Source organism: Mytilus californianus, unplaced genomic scaffold, assembly GCF_021869535.1.
Source record: "Mytilus californianus isolate M0D057914Y unplaced genomic scaffold, xbMytCali1.0.p SCAF_5, whole genome shotgun sequence".
NCBI lineage: Eukaryota > Metazoa > Mollusca > Bivalvia > Mytilida > Mytilidae > Mytilus > Mytilus californianus.
Genome location: NW_026262701.1, coordinates 61,731,840 through 61,750,026, shown reverse-complemented (window position 1 = coordinate 61,750,026; position 18,187 = coordinate 61,731,840). Strand labels below are relative to the sequence as shown.

General features: G+C 34.0%; 1 protein-coding gene across 2 annotated transcripts in view; it reads left to right on the top strand.

Moving 5' to 3' along the window:
• LOC127701135 (5-oxoprolinase-like) overlaps positions 1 to 18,187 on the top strand; it is a 144,747-nt gene that overhangs the window by 103,715 nt on the left and 22,845 nt on the right. For both annotated transcript variants that reach the window (XM_052204928.1, XM_052204927.1), the window contains exons 32-34: positions 5,684 to 5,766; positions 12,864 to 13,024; positions 15,394 to 15,491. In XM_052204928.1, coding sequence (XP_052060888.1) covers positions 5,684 to 5,766; positions 12,864 to 13,024; positions 15,394 to 15,491 — 342 coding nt within the window. The remainder of the gene's footprint in view (positions 1 to 5,683; positions 5,767 to 12,863; positions 13,025 to 15,393; positions 15,492 to 18,187) is intronic.

Genomic DNA, 18,187 nt, shown 5'->3' with positions numbered 1-18,187 from the left:
GTCTTCAAGCCATTGTTCCACTACTAAATTGTCTATTCTTCTTACCAGTACACTTGGTACAATCAAAAACCTGATAATAAATTGTTCAAATAAGGCCTTCGAAAATAGTGGAATTAATTACTTTTGGAGTGTCAAGAACTCGTTGGAAGTACTTGATAAATTGCATGCATATATTGGTGATTTTGAATCTGTTCAAAGTTTTGATTTTTCTGCCCTATATACCACATTGCCTCACATTCTCATTAAGAAAAAATTCACACACCTAATTAAATGGGCATTTAAAAAGTCAGAATGTGAATATATATGTTCAAACTCTTTTAGGTCATTTTTTAGTAGCAATAAACAAAAAAACTATGTCAATTGGACATGCTTTGATACTATATATGCCCTTGAATTTTTACTAGATAACATTTTTGTTCGCTTTGGAGATTCCGTATATCGTCAGGTTATCGGAATTCCAATGGGGACTAACTGTGCACCACTTATTGCGGACCTTTTTTTGTATTGCTATGAGTTACAATTTATGACAAAAATCAGATAAGATACACAAATTTAATAATACTTTTAGATATTTGGATGATATTTTGGCTCTCAAAAATGACGACTTCAGTATGTATACTAAAGAAATTTATCCTGTTGAACTTACTTTAAATAAAGCTAATACTAACAATGACCACTCCCCTTTCCTCGATCTTGATATCTATATCATTAACGGAAAGCTTAATACTAAAATATATGATAAAAGAGATGATTTTTCATTTCCTATCGTTAATTATCCATTTTTAGATGGTGACGTTCCCTTGTCACCATCTTACGGTGTTTATATATCTCAACTTGTACGATTCGCTCGTGTATGTAACAATGTTTTAGATTTTAACGAGAGAAATTTATGTATTACTGAAAAATTATTACACCAGGGTTTTCGATATCACAAACTAGTCAAAACATTTACTAAATTTTATCATCGGTATAAGGACATCATTCGTAAATATAGCTCAACATGCAGACTTCTTATACTTTCGGGTATTTCACATCCAATTTTTTATGGAAATATTCTTTATAAAGCACAAAAATGTCAGTATTCACCTCTGAAGCTAACAAAACCTTTAAATAGACTTATTAAGAAGGGATATAGTTACGATACTGTTGTCAGGTCATTAAAGATTGCATATTTTGGCGTTAATATTGATTCACTTATAGGGTCTTTGCATCGGCACTAAACACATTTATTTAAAAACCAGTTGTTGGCATGACACGGGTTATGTTCTTCTCATATATGTTATGATGGTATGATACTAAACCCCTAACGGGAAGGATTGTGCCTGATATTCATATGATGAAGACATAATCTTTCAATCAGTTTAATTGAAGTCTGGAGCTGGCATGTCAGTTAACTGCTAGTTGTCTGTTGTTATTTATGTATTATTGTCATTTTGTTTATTTTCTTTGGTTACATCTTCTGACATCAGACTCGGACTTCTCTTGAACTGAATTTTAATGTGCGTATTGTTATGCGTTTACTTTTCTACATTGGCTAGAGGTATAGGGGGAGGGTTGAGATCTCATAAACATGTTTAACCCTGCCGCATTTTTGCGCCTGTCCCAAGTCAGAAGCCTCTAGCCTTTGTCAGTCTTGTATTATTTTTAATTTTAGTTTCTTGTGTACAATTTGGAGTTTAGTATGGCGTTCATTATCACTGAACTAGTATATATATATTTGTTTAGGGGCCAGCTGAAGGACGCCTCCGGGTGCGGGAATTTCTCGCTGCATTGAAGACCTGTTGGTGACCTTCTGCTGTTGTCTGTTCTATGGTCGGGTTGTTGTCTCTTTGACACATTCCCCATTTCCATTCTCAATTCTACCTACATTCAACCATCAAGTACAACCTTTATCCAACACTGGGCCAATGTTGGACAAATTTTAGTATGCCAACACCTACATTCAACCAACAGTACAACAATTATCCAAAACTGGGCCAATGTTGGACAAATCTTAGTATGCCAACACCTTCATTCAACCAAAAGTACAACCTCTATCCAATGCAGGGCCAATGTTGGACCACTGTTAGTATGCCGCCAACACCTACATTCAACCAACGGTACAACCTTTATCCAATGCAGGGCCATTGTTGGACCACTGTTAGTATGCCGCCGACACCTACATTCAACCAACGGTACAACCTTTATCCAATGCAGGGCCATTGTTGGACCACTGTTAGTATGCCGCCGACACCTACATTCAATCAACAGTACAACCTTTATCCAACACTGGGCCAATGTTGGACAAATGTTAGTATGTCAACACCTACATTCAACCAAGGGTACAACCTTTATCCAATGCAGGGCCAATGTTGGACCACTGTTAGTATGCCAACACCTACATTCAACCAAGGGTACAACCTTTATCCAACACTGGGCCAATGTTGGACAAATGCTAGTATGCCAACACCTACATTCAACCAACGGTACAATGTTGGCCCAACGTAAACATGCTGTATGGGAATATGTTAGTAATCTCTCTCTTTCTTGTATTTTGATAGATAATATTGTGTACCCTTTTTAGCTCACCTGGCCCGAAGGGCCAAGTGAGCCTTTCTCATCACTTGGCGTCCGTCGTCGTCGTTAACTTTTTACATTTTGAACTTCTTCTAGAGAACCACTGAATGGAATGAAAACAAACATGGCATGAATGTTCCTTATGAGGTGCTGACCAAGTGTTGTTACTTTGTAGCGGATCCATCATCCAAGATGGCCGCCAGTGGGGGACTTAGTTTAACATAGGACCCTATGGGAAATACATACAAATGTCTTCTTTTAGAGAACCACTGAATGGAATGAAACCAAACATGGTATGAATGTTCCTTATGAGGTGCTGACTGAGTGTTGTTACTTTGAAGCTGATCCATTATCCAAGATGGCCGCCAGCGGGGGACTTAGTTTAACATGGGACCCTATGGGAAATACATACAAATGTCTTCTTTTAGAGAACCACTGAATGGAATGAAACCAAACATGGTATGAATGTTCCTTATGAGGTGCTGACCGAGTGTTGTTACTTTGAAGCCGATCCATAATCCAAGATGCCTGCCAGATGGGGACTTAGTTTAACATGGGACCCTATGGGAAATACATACAAATGTCTTCTTTTAGAGAACCACTGAATGGAATGAAACCAAACATGGCATGAATGTTCCTTATGAGGTGCTGACCAAGTGTTGTTACTATGAAGTTGATCCATAATCCAAGATGGCCGCCAGCAGGGGACTTAGTTTAACATTGGACCCTACGGGAAATACATACAAATGTCTTCTTTTAGAGAAACACTGAATGGAATGAAATCAAACATGACATGAATGTTTCTTATGAGGTGCTGAACGAGTAATGTTAATTTGAAGCCGATCCATAATCCAAGATGGCCGCCAGCAGGGGACTTAGTTTAACATGGGACCCTATGAGAAATACATACAAATGTCTTCTTTTAGAGAACCACTGAATGGAATGAAAACAAACATGACATGAATGTTCCTTATGAGGTGCTGACCAAGTGTTGTTACTTTGAAGCTGATCCATCATCCAAGATGGCCGCCAGCGGGTGACTTAGTTTAACATAGGACCTTATGAGAAATACATACAAATGTTTTCTTTTAGAGAACCACTGAATGCAATGAAACCAAACATGGCATGAATGTTCCTTATGAGGTGCTGACCAAGTGTTGTTACTATGAAGCCGATCCATAATCTAAGATGGCCGCCAGCGGAGGACTTAGTTTAACATAGGACCCTATAAGAAATACATACAAATGTTTTCTTTTAGAGAACCATTGAATTGAATGAAACTAAACATGGCATGCATGTTTCTTTTGAGGTGCTGACCAAGTGTTGTTGTTACTTTGTAGCAGATCCATCATCCAAGATGGCCGCCAGCGGGGGACTTAGTTTAACATAGGACCCTATGGGAAATACATACAAATGTCTTCTTTTAGAGAACCACTAAATGGAATGAAACCAAACATGGCATGAATGTTCCTTATGAGGTGCTGACCAAGTGTTGTTACTTTGAAGCTGATCCATTATCCAAGATGGCGGCCAGCAGGGGACTTAGTTTAACATAGGACCCTATGGGAAATACATACAAATGTCTTCTTTTAGAGAACCACTGAATGGAATGAAACCAAACATGGCATGAATGTTCCTTATGAGGTGCTGAACGAGTGTTGTTACTTTGAAGCCAATCCATAATCCAAGATGGCCGCCAGATGGGGACTTAGTTTAACATGGGACCCTACGAGAAATACATACAAATGTCTTCTTTCAGAGAACCACTGAATGGAATGAAACCAAACATGGCATGAATGTTCCTTATGAGGTGCTGACTAAGTGTTGTTACTATGAAGCCGATCCATAATCCAAGTTGGCCGCCAGCAGGGGACTTAGTTTAACATTGGACCCTATGGGAAATACATACAAATGTCTTCTTTTAGAGAACCACTGAATGGAATGAAACCAAACATGGCATGAATGTTTCTTATGAGGTGCTGACCGAGTGTTGTTACTTTGAAGCCGATCAATAATCCAAGATGGCCGCCAGCATGGGACTTAGTTTAACATGGGACCCTATGGGAAATACATACAAATGTCTTCTTTTAGAGAACCACTGAATGGAATGAAAACAAACATGACATGAATGTTCCTTATGAGGTGCTGACCAAGTGTTGTTACTTTGAAGCTGATCCATCATCCAAGATGGCCGCCAGCAGGGGACTTAGTTTAACATAGGACCCTATGGGAAATACATACAAATGTCTTCTTTTAGAGAACCACTGAATGGAATGAAACCAAACATGGCATGAATGTTCCTTATGAGGTGCTGACCAAGTGTTGTTACTATGCAGCCAATCCATAATCTAAGATGGCTGCCAGCGGAGGACTTAGTTTAACATAGGACCCTATGAGAAATACATACAAATGTTTTCTTTTAGAGAACCATTGAATGGAATGAAACCAAACATGGCATGCATGTTCCTTTTGAGGTGCTGACCAAGTGTTGTTACTTTGAAGCTGATCCTTCATCCACGATGGCCGCCAGATGGAGACAATGTTTAACAAAGGACCCTATGGACAATACATACAAATGTCTTCTTTTAGAGAACCACATACTGAAAACAATGCATGAATGTTCCTTATGAGGTGCTGACTAAGTTTTGTTACTTTGAAGCTGATCCTTCATCCATGATGGCCACCAATGGGGGGACTTCCTTTAACATAAGACCCTATGGGAAATAAATACAAATGCTTCTTCTAGAGGGGCACTGAATGGAATGAAACCAAAACATGGCATAAATGTTTCTTGTGAGGTGCTGATGAAGTGTTGCTACTTTGTTGCCGATTTACTGTTCAAGATGGCCACCAGGATTTTTTATTAAATTACAGGACCAATATTAAACCAAATTTGGCCTCACTCATTATTAGGGTATCTGTTATGCTTTTAAACTATTTTTACATGATTTCCAAAACCAAAGTAGAATCAGGTGAGTGACACAGGCTCTTGAGAGCCTCTAGTTTTATAATATGGATAGAAATAGTGAATTTTGCTACATAATCTATATGGCTTGGAGAATACAGTTTGTTGGGACTTTTTATGTTCTTTCCATGAATTCTAAGGTATCTTTAATTATTATTATAGGGTCCTACATGGAATGGAAGAGCAGGTGTACATACACATATGACCAACACTAGAATTACAGACCCAGAAATACTAGAAAGGAGGTGAGAAAAGAAATTTGTATTGATGCTGTATTTTAATTAGAAAAACTTCATAAGTAATATGTATCCCATGGAAATTTTATAGATAAGTTGACATGTATCTTGAGTTCCTACCGTAAATGTACATAGAAAACTTCAGTTTTTACCAAACAGAACGATTGTCTGGAGAAAAAGGTAAACACATTGTCACTTTTTCATCCCATCTGGGCTATTGGCCATGTGAGCTATTGCCATCACTGGGCGTCCGTGGATGTAAACTATTTTTTTTTCAATTCTCTGAAACCAATGGATCAATTTCAACCAAAGTTTTGCTGAATAATCCTTTAGGTATCTAGTATAAAGTTTGTCTTTTATGTGCAACATGACTGCCAGGTCTAAAAATAAAACTAAGGGTAAAGTGTAAGAAATTGTCTTATATCTTGAAAACATTAACTACCAGGTAGGTAGAAAATATCTGACAAGGCAAAAATGCTGGTAAGATCAACCAACTTCCTTTTTCCACGTTAAATATCAGACTACATTGTAATATATACCCCTTATAGGAGTTACTGCCCTTAAATGACATTATACCTTTGTTATAGAGAGAAAGTTGAGAAACTGTTATAACAGCAAAGATTATCAGCAAGACAAGATCTACAAATATGTCAACATCATTGAAAATCTTAATCAAGTTACATTTGTATTGCCCTAAAATGTTTTTTTACCCCCTGATTGGCTATTACATGTATAACCAAATTATAATGGAGAGCAACTGTAAACTGTGAAAATAATCAGCAATACACTTTATGATCTATAAATATCCCTTCTTCTAAATTTTGCATAGGAATATCTATATTTTGGGAAAGAAATATCTGTTGACATCTGTACAGAAACATGATAAAACAGAAATAGTGACCCAGCAATATTCCTCAGTGTTTGATGCTTGATTGATTGCTAAATTGCATACTTATACAATAAGTCTCTTTCATTAATGGCCTAAAAATGTGTTAACCAATAAGATAACTCTTACAAGATAGGGATTATGAATAGGGATAATATTCCCATTATACATCAATATAGTGCTGCTAAGCGTTTTTTTATGTAACAACACTTTCAGTATCAATTAAATGTCCATTTGTTCAAGGCTCTATTCTAAAATGAAAAGATTCAACAATCCTGATTATGTAATAATTATTATGTTTAGATGCTTTGTGCAAAAACTTTTGAAGTAGCTTTGAAATAATGTTTGTTTCAAGGAGTTATCTCCCATTACTAAGATGTAATTTTCTTAATTTATTATGATAATAGAATCCCTCTGGGTGTGACTCTATTGGTAACTCTCAACCATTATTGTATTTTAATAACAATGTTAAACCCTAAAAATTCAGACCCTCCTGGTAATCCATCTCTATTGTTTGTGTTAATGTAGCCATTCTAGAGCAGTGGAATAAAATAACTGAAATATTCAGGTTATTACCAGACAATATTCTGATATTCTAACACCAAATGAAACATACCTATATGGTATTAACACTTTGTCCAGATCAAAATTATAAATCACTCAGTAAAGACCCCATAATAAATCTAAACTGATAATAGATTGATATTTGAATAAATTATTAGGTATTTAGTTTTCACAATCTACCAAAATAGATTAATCCTAAAGTTCTTTCATAACAGTTTTTAGATTTAAGTTCTCACATTCGAAAACTTACTTCATTTATGAAAAAATAAATAAAGCAAAATTGGTCATTGTACAAAGAGAAATAGCTAAAGGTGTTTATTTAGTTATACCTCAAGTCCTAATGTATAAGACAAAAGGGTGGTAAAGGAAGGAGTGTTTATGGGAAAATATCAATACAAAAGTTTTTACTCATAAATAAAATAAGAAAAATGATGGAAAATTTTTTTAGGTTTGAATATGCACAAATCATTGAGAATGACAGCCTTACCGAACAAAAGACTTCAAAAACTTGAAAAATTTGGCAAATGAATAAAAAATATTAAAAGACTCTGACCAATATATAATATGACTACCACTATATAAAATAGAGTAAAACATTGGTTTATACAGTAAAATACATTTAAAGATCAGCAGTTATGAAAAAAATGATCCAAATTTTACAAAAGTGGCTGAATGTCCATCAAAACATTTTTCAAACTGGTGATCCTGTTTACAACCCATATAACTGCTTTGATTTAAGAACACAAATCTGTGAGCATTAATTTGAACTTTTTTTCCTGTTTTGACAAAAAAATTTTTATGAGGTGCTCTCTCTGAAATAAAGTTGATTATCACCAAACAAGCATTTTCAGGGAAGCAACCTATCAATGAATCTATGGGTTCTAGCTGAGTTTTTTTTCCTGATGACTTGCTTAAAGGATATACTTAGGTGAAATTAAAAAAATCTGGAATTTAAAATTGATACTATAAGTTGGAAGAGCATTAGTTAAGGAACAAAATGAGCTAAAAATATTGATAGGTTATGGAGCTCCATTTCGAGATATTTGGTTTTTGTCGAGCCTGCGACTTTAGTCGCAGAAAGCTCGACATAGGGATAGTGATCTTCTTAAGTTAGCCTTAACCAAATGTTATGAGACTTACACACAATGCTTATTACCACAAAACTCAGATCAAGTTCAAATTTGGGTAGCGTCACTTTTATCGTTCTTCAGTTATGTCCCTTTATAACTATATGATATGCAAGAGGGGGCATCATCTGTGTCCACATGTGGACACTATCCACATTTATTCTGTAGTACTGTCAATTCAGAAATTTCTGTAAGATTTTTGTCGAGCCTGCGACTTTTGTCTCAGAAAGCTCGACATATGGATAGTGATCCTGTGGCGGCAACAGCGGCGGCGTTAACTAACTTCTTAAAAGCTTTATATTTTAGAAGGTGGAAGACCTGGATGCTTCATACTTTGTATATAGATGCCTTATGTTACGAAGTTTCTGTCTGTCACATGTCCATTGTCCTTGACCTCATTTTTATGGTTCAGTGACTACTTGAAAAATGTTAAGATTTTTTGAAATGTTAATTTCTCTCTTATTATGAGTAATGGGATAACTATATTTGGTATGTGCGTACATTGCAAGGTCCTCATGCCCGTCAGACAGTTTTCACTTGACCTCGACATCATTTCATGGATCAGTGAACAAGGTTAAGTTTTGGTGGTCAAGTCCATATCTCAGATACTATAAGCAATAGGTCTAGTATATTTGGTGTATGGAAGGATTGTAAGGTGTACATGTCCAACTGGCAGGTGTCATCTGACCTTGACCTCATTTTCATGGTTCAGTGGTTATAGTTAAGTTTTTGTGTTTTGGTCTGTTTTTCTCATACTGTATGCAATAGGTCTACTATATTTGGTGTATGGAATGATTGTAAGGTGTACATGTCCAACTGACAGGTGTCATCTGACCTTGACCTCATTTTCATGGTTCAGAGGTCAAAGTTAACTTTTTGAGTTTTGGACTTTTTTTCTAATACTATATGCGATAGGTCAACTATATTTGGTGTATGGAAATATTTCATGATGTATATGTCAGTCGCACAGGTTTTATTTGAACTTGACCTCATTTTCACGGTTTATTGCTCAGGGTTAAGTTTTTGTGTTTGATCTGTTTTTCTTAAACTATAAGCAATAGGTCAACTATATTTGTTGTATGGAAGGAATGTAAGATGTAGATGTCTGCCTGGCATGGTTCATCTGACCTTGACCCCAATTTAATGGTTCATTGGTCAATGTTTAGTTTTCTTGGTTAAGTCTGTTTCTTAGAAACTATAAGCAATAGGTCAACTATATTTAGTGTATTGAATGATTGTAAGGTGTACATGTATTTCTCGTTTGGTTTATATGACCTTGACCTCATTTTCTTGGATCAAGTTAGGTTTATGTGATAGTTGTAGTAAAGCTTTATATTTAGGACTATCGACATAATATCAATGGTTAGTAAAGACGGCGAGACATTTCAACTTGTGCACTCTTGTTAAAAAATAACAGGAAAAGGCTGATTGTGACTTTTACCTTATATTTGCATTGGTATTATTTGGGTCTCAAATCGAAAGAAAAGAAATCTAGAATCTGCTTAAATATTAGTAAATGGCCTATTATGAGCTATTGAAGTCTTATATGAAAAGAAAAATGGGTGTTATGGGGCAAAATATTTTACCCTGTATCGTACAGAAAAAACCAAGGAGTCCGAACATCTGACACAAATTCCTAAACCTCACCTAAGTACATCCTTAAAGTGAACACAAATAGTAATATTTTGAAATAAAGGATGTAGTTTGTGCTTAACTGAAAAATATTAGATAATATTAGTAAATAGCTTAGCCAAACATTTAAAAAAAAGTCTGTTCTACTGCTGTGCATGAAAGAAAGCTATAACATCAATCTATTTGATCTGGCTTTGGTTAGGATCTCTCTATTCATCAATTACTGCTTTTTATCTGGGTATTTTTTGTTTCAAATTGTAATGTGTCCATTATAAAACATAATGTAAAATAAAGTGATTTGTTACATTTTCCTCTGTTGATTATCAGTATTTCTTATCTTTTCAAGTCTGTAAAAATGTTATCAGATCCTTTAATAATTTCAAAATAATAAACACAGCATACATAATTCATGATAAATTTCAAATCTATTGATTTAATTTTGACATATTTGCTTGTGATGTCAAGATGTTTGTTTAAAATATAAATTGATGTTGAATGAATTTGATCATTTTTAAGGAGGGCACAAGCTTCCTGTAGGGTGAATGTGTCTTGCAAGAAAAACTTCTCCCAGAATAAGTATTTATTTTTGGAACTATTTCTGTGCATTCTTTTGCAGTCTCTATTTCTTTTTGCACTTAAAGTGTTGGTGTTTACACAAATGAAATTAGAAAAGTATTTTCTAAAGGAATGCCTTTTGAAATCTACTTTCATCTTCTTCTCTTCTACAAAAAAAAATGGCCAACTTCAGCCAAACTTAAAAAAATTAATATGGCACATAGTTTACATTGAAACCCTTTGGAAAATCAGATTTTCATCATTTTCTCTTAAACTACAAGAGCCAATTTTAACCAAACTTGGTAGAAGTGATGTATAAAAAGTCACCTAAAAAAGAACGTCATTTGGTCTGATCTGACAATAAACATTGTCGCCATGGACTATCTTTAATTTTGAATTGCTAATCTAAAAATATCTTCAACTTTAAAACAACAAGGTGAAATGTTTTAACAATTTTGAAAGGTAAGAAGACCCTTTACAAAAGATCCTTATTTGTGCTCAGATGATTAACCTGGCTGCCAGAGGCTATCTTTCATTCTAATTTTAAACTATTAAAAGATTTTTTTCTCTGAAATTAAGAGGTGAAATACATGATATTTAAAAAAAATGATTCTCATTTGATGTTGATTAGGTAGCCATCATGGTGGCATTGATGCCACAGTTCTCCTAGAAATTCTACGCAAAATTACATTTTCATCTTCTTCTCTGAAACAACTGAGCCAATGTGAAATAAAGTTGGCAGGTGTGATGTATCGAAGACTTCTACTAACTGTCCTAATTTGGTTCTAATCAAATAAATACATGGCTGCCTGAGGCAATCTCTGATTCTGATTTGCCATTTTAAAAGAATCTTTTTCTCCAAATTTAAACTACAAGGCAAACTATTTTGAAAGTCTATAAAATTGGTGCTTGAGAGACCCACCACAATGATCCATATTCAATATGCAATGCATAGGGTGGCAAACATGATGGAATTGGTGGTACATAGTTTCCATTTAAACCCTATCAAAAATCACATTTTTCATTTTCTCTAAAACAACTAAGCCATTGTAAAATAAACTTGGTAAGAAGGATGTATTGATGGACATCTACAAAATGCTCTCATTGGTTCTTATTAGTCGATTTAAAATTATCACATTTTCATCTTCTTCTCGGAAACAACTCGGACAGTGAAATCAATTTAGCAAGAATAAAAAATGTATAGAAGGACCTCTACAACCATCATTTGGTTTACTCCAACAGCCCCAACAAGTCATAATAAAGCCTGTCGGACATCAGAGCAGTTTCAGACTACATTTGGTTCTGATTGGACAAAAAACATGGTCACCAGATGCAATTGGTTATTTTTTTGGCCAATTTTCAAAAATACATGGTAAATTGTGTTGAAACTTTACATTGATGATTGGGAGACACTCTCCAAATGATACTTTTTTAATGTTGATTTGGTGGGGAAAAAAGGTAAGGTAGCATTGATGGCACATAGCTCCAATTTAAACTCTTTGGAAAGTCACAATTTACAACTCTTCTGAAACTAATAGGCCAAATTCAACCAAACTTATAAAGAATGATGTTGGTTGTTGTCACGAAGCCTCAGATTGTATCACATTTTTGTTTGCAAGTTCTTTCTGTTTCCAGAGTTTCTGTCCTTGAAAGTGCTTAATAAGCCAAAATTATTGTTTTCAAGAAAAAGGCACTCCACATTACAATTGTTTTTAGCTTTAGGCTATGACAAGCTGTTATCTTGTTATCATAGTGGTCATTTCTCTTCATGAAATATCTTAATTCAAATGTATGTACCATGTGGTTTTGTCACATGCTAAGAATTAAATTAATTGAACAAGAAAATATATGATTTTGTTGGAATATTAAGTATGATTGATAAATTATGCAAGATTAACTAGTATTTGATTCCTATACACTTTGTAGTAGCTTATTGCAAACACAAATCCAAATGCAAATTAGTATCATTGAAAAATCTTATCACATCTTTCCTCTTCATGAAAACATTTAATTTTACAACAATTTCTGGTAAAAAAAGGATAATTTTATGTATTAAAGATTGACCAAGGAGTAAAAACATGACTAAATAAATGACAGCTTACATCTCTTAATACAATGTATTTAATATTTCTCAGATATTAAAAGAAGTAAATGAGAACTATGAAAGACTCTGGATGATTTTCTGCTTCCATTGTAGAATAAGTCACTACTAATTTGAGATCAGATGAGCCCATTACGTCATAAAACATAATGAAAGTCAAGTAAAGAAAGTTAGTAATTCTTTGAGGCTTCAGTTTTTATTTCATAGGTCAAATAAAAGTGTGTCTATGAATATATTACAGATACCCTGTAATATTGAAGAGGTTCCATTTGAACTCTGATACTGGGGGCAGAGGTCAACATCATGGAGGTGATGGGGTAACTAGAGAATATTTATGGAGAAAATCCTTGACCCTGTCTATTTTAACTGAGAGAAGAGTCTTTCAACCTTATGGACTGTTTGGTAGGTACATTATAAAGGCTTCACAATAATGTCAGAATGAGTTTTTTGTCATACCTGCGATGAAAGTCGAGGAAAGCGAGACATATGGATTGCTTTTCCGTCAAAGGCGACGATGACAATGTTGTCAACAATTGTAAAGTTTCTTGCTCAAGTTAGTTTGATAGGAACTACGTGATCATTGATATTTAATATAAATTGCATTACTATCAGTACATATCAGTTTGACGACTATTTTGAGGCCCTGCCCCCTAGGTTATGGTCCAGTAACTTTGAATTAATTAGCAATTTTCAATGTTAAGTTTTCTGCTTTAGTTAGTTTGATAGGATCTACTTGTGATAGATCAATGATATTTTGTATGAAGTCGCATTACTATCAGTACATATCAGTTTGACGACTATTTTGAGGCCCTGTCAAAAAAGACATGGTCCAGTGACTTTGAATTAATTAGCAATTTTCAATGTTAAGTTCTCTGCATAAGTTAGTTTGATAAGATCTACTTGTGATAGATCAATGATATTTTGTATGAAGTTGCATTACTATCAGTTCATATCAGTTTGACGACTATTTCGAGGCCCTGCGGCCTAGGTCATGGTCCAGTCACTTTGAATTAATTATCAATTTTCACTTAAGTCTTCTGCTAAAGTTAGATTGATAGGAACTACTTACAATAGACAACTATATTTTCTATAGTTACATTACTGTCTGTACATCTCAGTTTGTCAACCATTTTCAGGCCCTGCCTACTAGATCATGGTCATGTGAATGAATTAATAAGCAATGGTACTGTCCATCAGATTGTCTTTTTCTGAATTTTATGCCGATAGGCGAGAAATATCTCTGTGCCAACAGTTTATTTACTTATATATCATTGTAAAATTACAAATATAATCCTGAAAATGATTTAAAATTTTGACAGTTTATTATTGATAGATTTGTTTATGTGTTGTGCCAGAATTTATAGTATGATACTGTTGTCTAGCTTTTTCATTGTCAATCTCAGCAGGTTATTTAAAGGTCCAATGGAACTTCCAACTGTCATGTAATATTTTTGGCCGGGTAGTTATTTTTCAACCAAATGCATGAAATTTTACTGAAAAAAGACGAAGTTCCCAAGTCTGTAAAAAATAGTGCTGTAACTTTGAGATACAGCTACTTTCAATGTTTATTGTGTATCATGGAAAAACAGTCTTTCTGTGAAGTCTAAGGGTTTGGGTTGAAAACTGTAGGAGAAGTTGAAAACTTGTATCCTCTTTCATAGATTTTGTTGAAAAATTACTAAGTTAAAAAAAAAAAATCCTCAAACAGGTCCATAATAGCAGGTGCACAATTTCAACATATGTGCAATCTTCCTGCAATCTTCCTGTGAAGTTTCAGGAATCTAGTTTGAAAACTGTAGGAGGAGTTGATAACACAAATCTTGTATCCACTTTCATAAGCGGGAGGTTTGGCTAGCCAGGTTCAACCCACCATTTTTTCTTAAAATGTCCTGTACCAAGTCAGGAATATGGCAGTTGTTATCAAATAGTTCGTTTCTATGTATGTTGGCGTTTGTTTTTTTTGCACTTCAGTGTTTCTGTTGTTCCTTTGTTTTTCCTCTTATAGTTGATGTGTTTCCCTCGGGTTTAGTTTGTAACCCGGATTTGTTTTCTCTCAGTCGATTTGTGACTTTTGAACAGCTGTATACTACTGTTGCCTTTATTTTTCATAAATTTTGCTGCAAAATGACTTAAGTTCCCAAGTCTGGAAAATTGTGAACAATTTCCTCAAACAATTCCATAACAGCAGGTGCACAACTTCAGTATATGTGCAATCGTTCTCTTAGTTTCAGAAATCTGTGATGGAAACTGTAGGAGGAGTTGATTACACAAAACGTGTCAATCTTTCCAAAATTTAGCTGAAAAGTCTTAAGTTCCCAGGTCTGGAAAAATAAGAAAAAATTCCTCAGATAATTCCATAATAGCAGATGCACAACTTCAACATACAGCGGTATGTGCAATCTTCCTGTGAATGTTCAGGGTTCTGTGATGAAAACTGTAGGAGTTGATTATACAAAATTTGTACCCTCTTTCATAAATTTTGCTGATAAAATTACTAAGTTCCTAAGTCTGGAAAATAAGAAAAAAATCCTCAAACAATTCTATAATAGCAGGTGCACAACTTCCACATTTGTGCAATCTTCCTGTGAAGTTTCAGGGTTCTAGGGTTAAAACTGTAGAAGTTGATTACACAAAACTGGTACCCTCTTTCATAAATTTTGCTGAAAAAAGACTAAGTTCTGGAAAAATGAGAAAAAAAATCCTCAAACAATTCAACATTTTTTATGATTATATTCATTATCAGAAAATGATAGAGTTTTTATGCTTTTCAGGTGGTGAACCAGGCTGTAGAGGTGAGAATCTAATGCTTTATAAAGATGGTAGAATCGTTAGTCTGGGATCCAAGACTTCAGTCCATTGTGATGCAGGGGTATGTTATCATTCACATTTTAGACATCAGCAACCACCAGCATGTTGCTTGTACTATTGTAGGTATGCTTCAATTTCGCTGCTTTAAGTAAGGTTATCTACTGGTACATCTGGTTGTTTTACTATCTAACAGAAGAACAGAAAAACTGTCTAGGCCAGGGATAATCATACCATAACGTGTCAATAATATATATCTTTCTTTTCTTCTAAAATGTTTCTGAAAAGAAATGATATTTACCAATAAGAATATTGCATTGGTTATGATTTAAAAACACCCTTGTTAGAGACAAACAGATAATTTTACTGATTGCAGCATGAACAGTTGAAAATTATTAGATACATATCATTATTGGACCACAACAAATTTTGTGAAAATATTTACTTTGACAATACTGTTTTTCTTCGAAAAAAAACATGGTTAAGAATTGTTAAAAAAAAATCCTTTATATGACAGTTTAACTGGCATTTGCTAGTCTTCAGCTGCTAAGCACATTTTGTACCTTTGACTTGGTTGTTTTACATATTATTCAGTACAATAAATGATAAGTATAATAGTCCCAGATAATATATATAATGTTTATGTGATACTTGAAATAAACCTTTATTATAAGGACTTTCAACATAAAAATCAATCATGATCAGTAAAGCAGGTGAGACATTCAGTGTGTGCACTCTTGTTTCTAGTTGAATGCCATAAAGATGAAGTTTATTGGCTTGCTGCTTCTATTACAGTGATTGAGAAATTACTACCTGTATCTATGTAACAATTGAATTGCTACCTGTATCTATGTAACAATTGAATTACTACTTGTATCTATGTAACAATTGAATTACTACTTGTATCTATGTAACAATTGAATTACTACTTGTATCTATGTAACAATTGAATTACTACCTATATCTATGTAACAATTGAATTACTACCTGTATGTATGTAACAATTTATTGTTATGCCCTGCCTACAATAGTAAAGGGGCATTTATTTTTCGAGTTTATTGATCCAACTGTCTGTCTTGCATCAGGACAAAATTTGTATTTAAGGATTAAGGCAGTTTACCATGAAGTTGTGGTCACGTTAACTTAAAACTTAGTATGCATGATGTGAACTTTAGAATATATATGCCAAATTAAGATTTGGACCAAAAGTTTGCTGTTCACTGAACATGGACACATATTTTTGTTGGTATCTAATTACTGTCAAATTCAATTAATTTTGATTTCTACAATAACGGAATTGCAGCTATGAACAAATGAACATACTGATTTGTCTGTAAATACCATCCAGTTTTCCTGGGTTTTTACTTTCAGCCAAATGGATGGACTCTTGTCTGTTTGAGATTTGCCCGAGTCAATTACACTAATTTGTAGAGTCCGACTCATAACCAGGAAGAACCTGGGAGTTGGAAAATGACAAGAAATGAGTGTCCTTATTAAATGAGTATAAGAACATGTAAAAAAATATCAAAATTTATAGTTGTACTGGCTTGTACGATAGGTAAAAAAGCAGTTCTGTTTTCTAAAGCTTGTACAAATTACTTTTTTATTGTCAGTCAAGAGACAAATACATATAATGAATTTTAAGGTTTTATTTTGACTAAATTTGTTCTCCCTGACATAGCCCAACAACTATTACCAATCAATCAATATAATTGGGTTTTTTTCTCCATAATATATTGGTTTGAGCCAAGATCATATGTTACTTTTCAAATGAAATTACCAATCAGAATTCACTTTGAAAGGAAAAGAGACAGTTATTGCTTCAGCACTTGTGTTTCTCACTTTGAGAGATCTTGCATGAGAATTACAAAATAAATGAAATAAAAAGGAAAATGATAACTATTGATTTAAGTAACATTTCATACACCATAAACAAAAATAATATACAAAAACATATGTAATTCATATTAAAAACAGTCACTCAAATTCCAAAAACTACAACAGAATTTTGATGGAGTGCTTTCATTGATGATCATGGGATTAATTACTTCTACAGACTGTGCTTCTCTAGTCAGAAGCTTTTTACTTCACTTTCCTCTAATGAAGCTGACTGGGGATTGGCATGATTTTCTCATTAGGATTTATGTTATGAAAATGTGCTGTCCCATGAGGCTTCGGTTCACAGAGGACATGATAGATAACTGATCAGAATTAAAGAAACATTTTTTTAACTTCATTAGTCATCTGTGATTTAAAGATAGAGAGGAAAAGCAGATAGTTATGCACTTGTTAATTAGACAAACCATTTACCAACCATCTTTACTTTGATGGAACATTGTAGCTGGGATACCAAGCATTCTGGCAATGATGAGACAAAAAGCTTCCTCCCCAGGATCTTATATTTACGATGTACAAAATTGTAGTATAATATTGATTATATTTTTGGCAATAAACAGTATATTTGAACCTATAAAAATTGTTGTAGAATATAAGTGAACATGTCTTGATAGAAAATCCTGCTTTAAACAGCAGCATCATAATGGAATCATTTATTTTAGTTACAATATAGTTTTCAAACCAGAAATTAGAATCATAAGAAAGAATTATATAGCAGTTGTGTAATCTTCTCTAAGTGAGGATGAACCAAAAAAAATCTCTTTAAGAATTAGAAATATTGCTGCATATAGTTTAAATTTTAGTTTAGTATGGCGTTCATTATCACTGAACTAGTATATATATTTGTTTAGGGGCCAGCTGAAG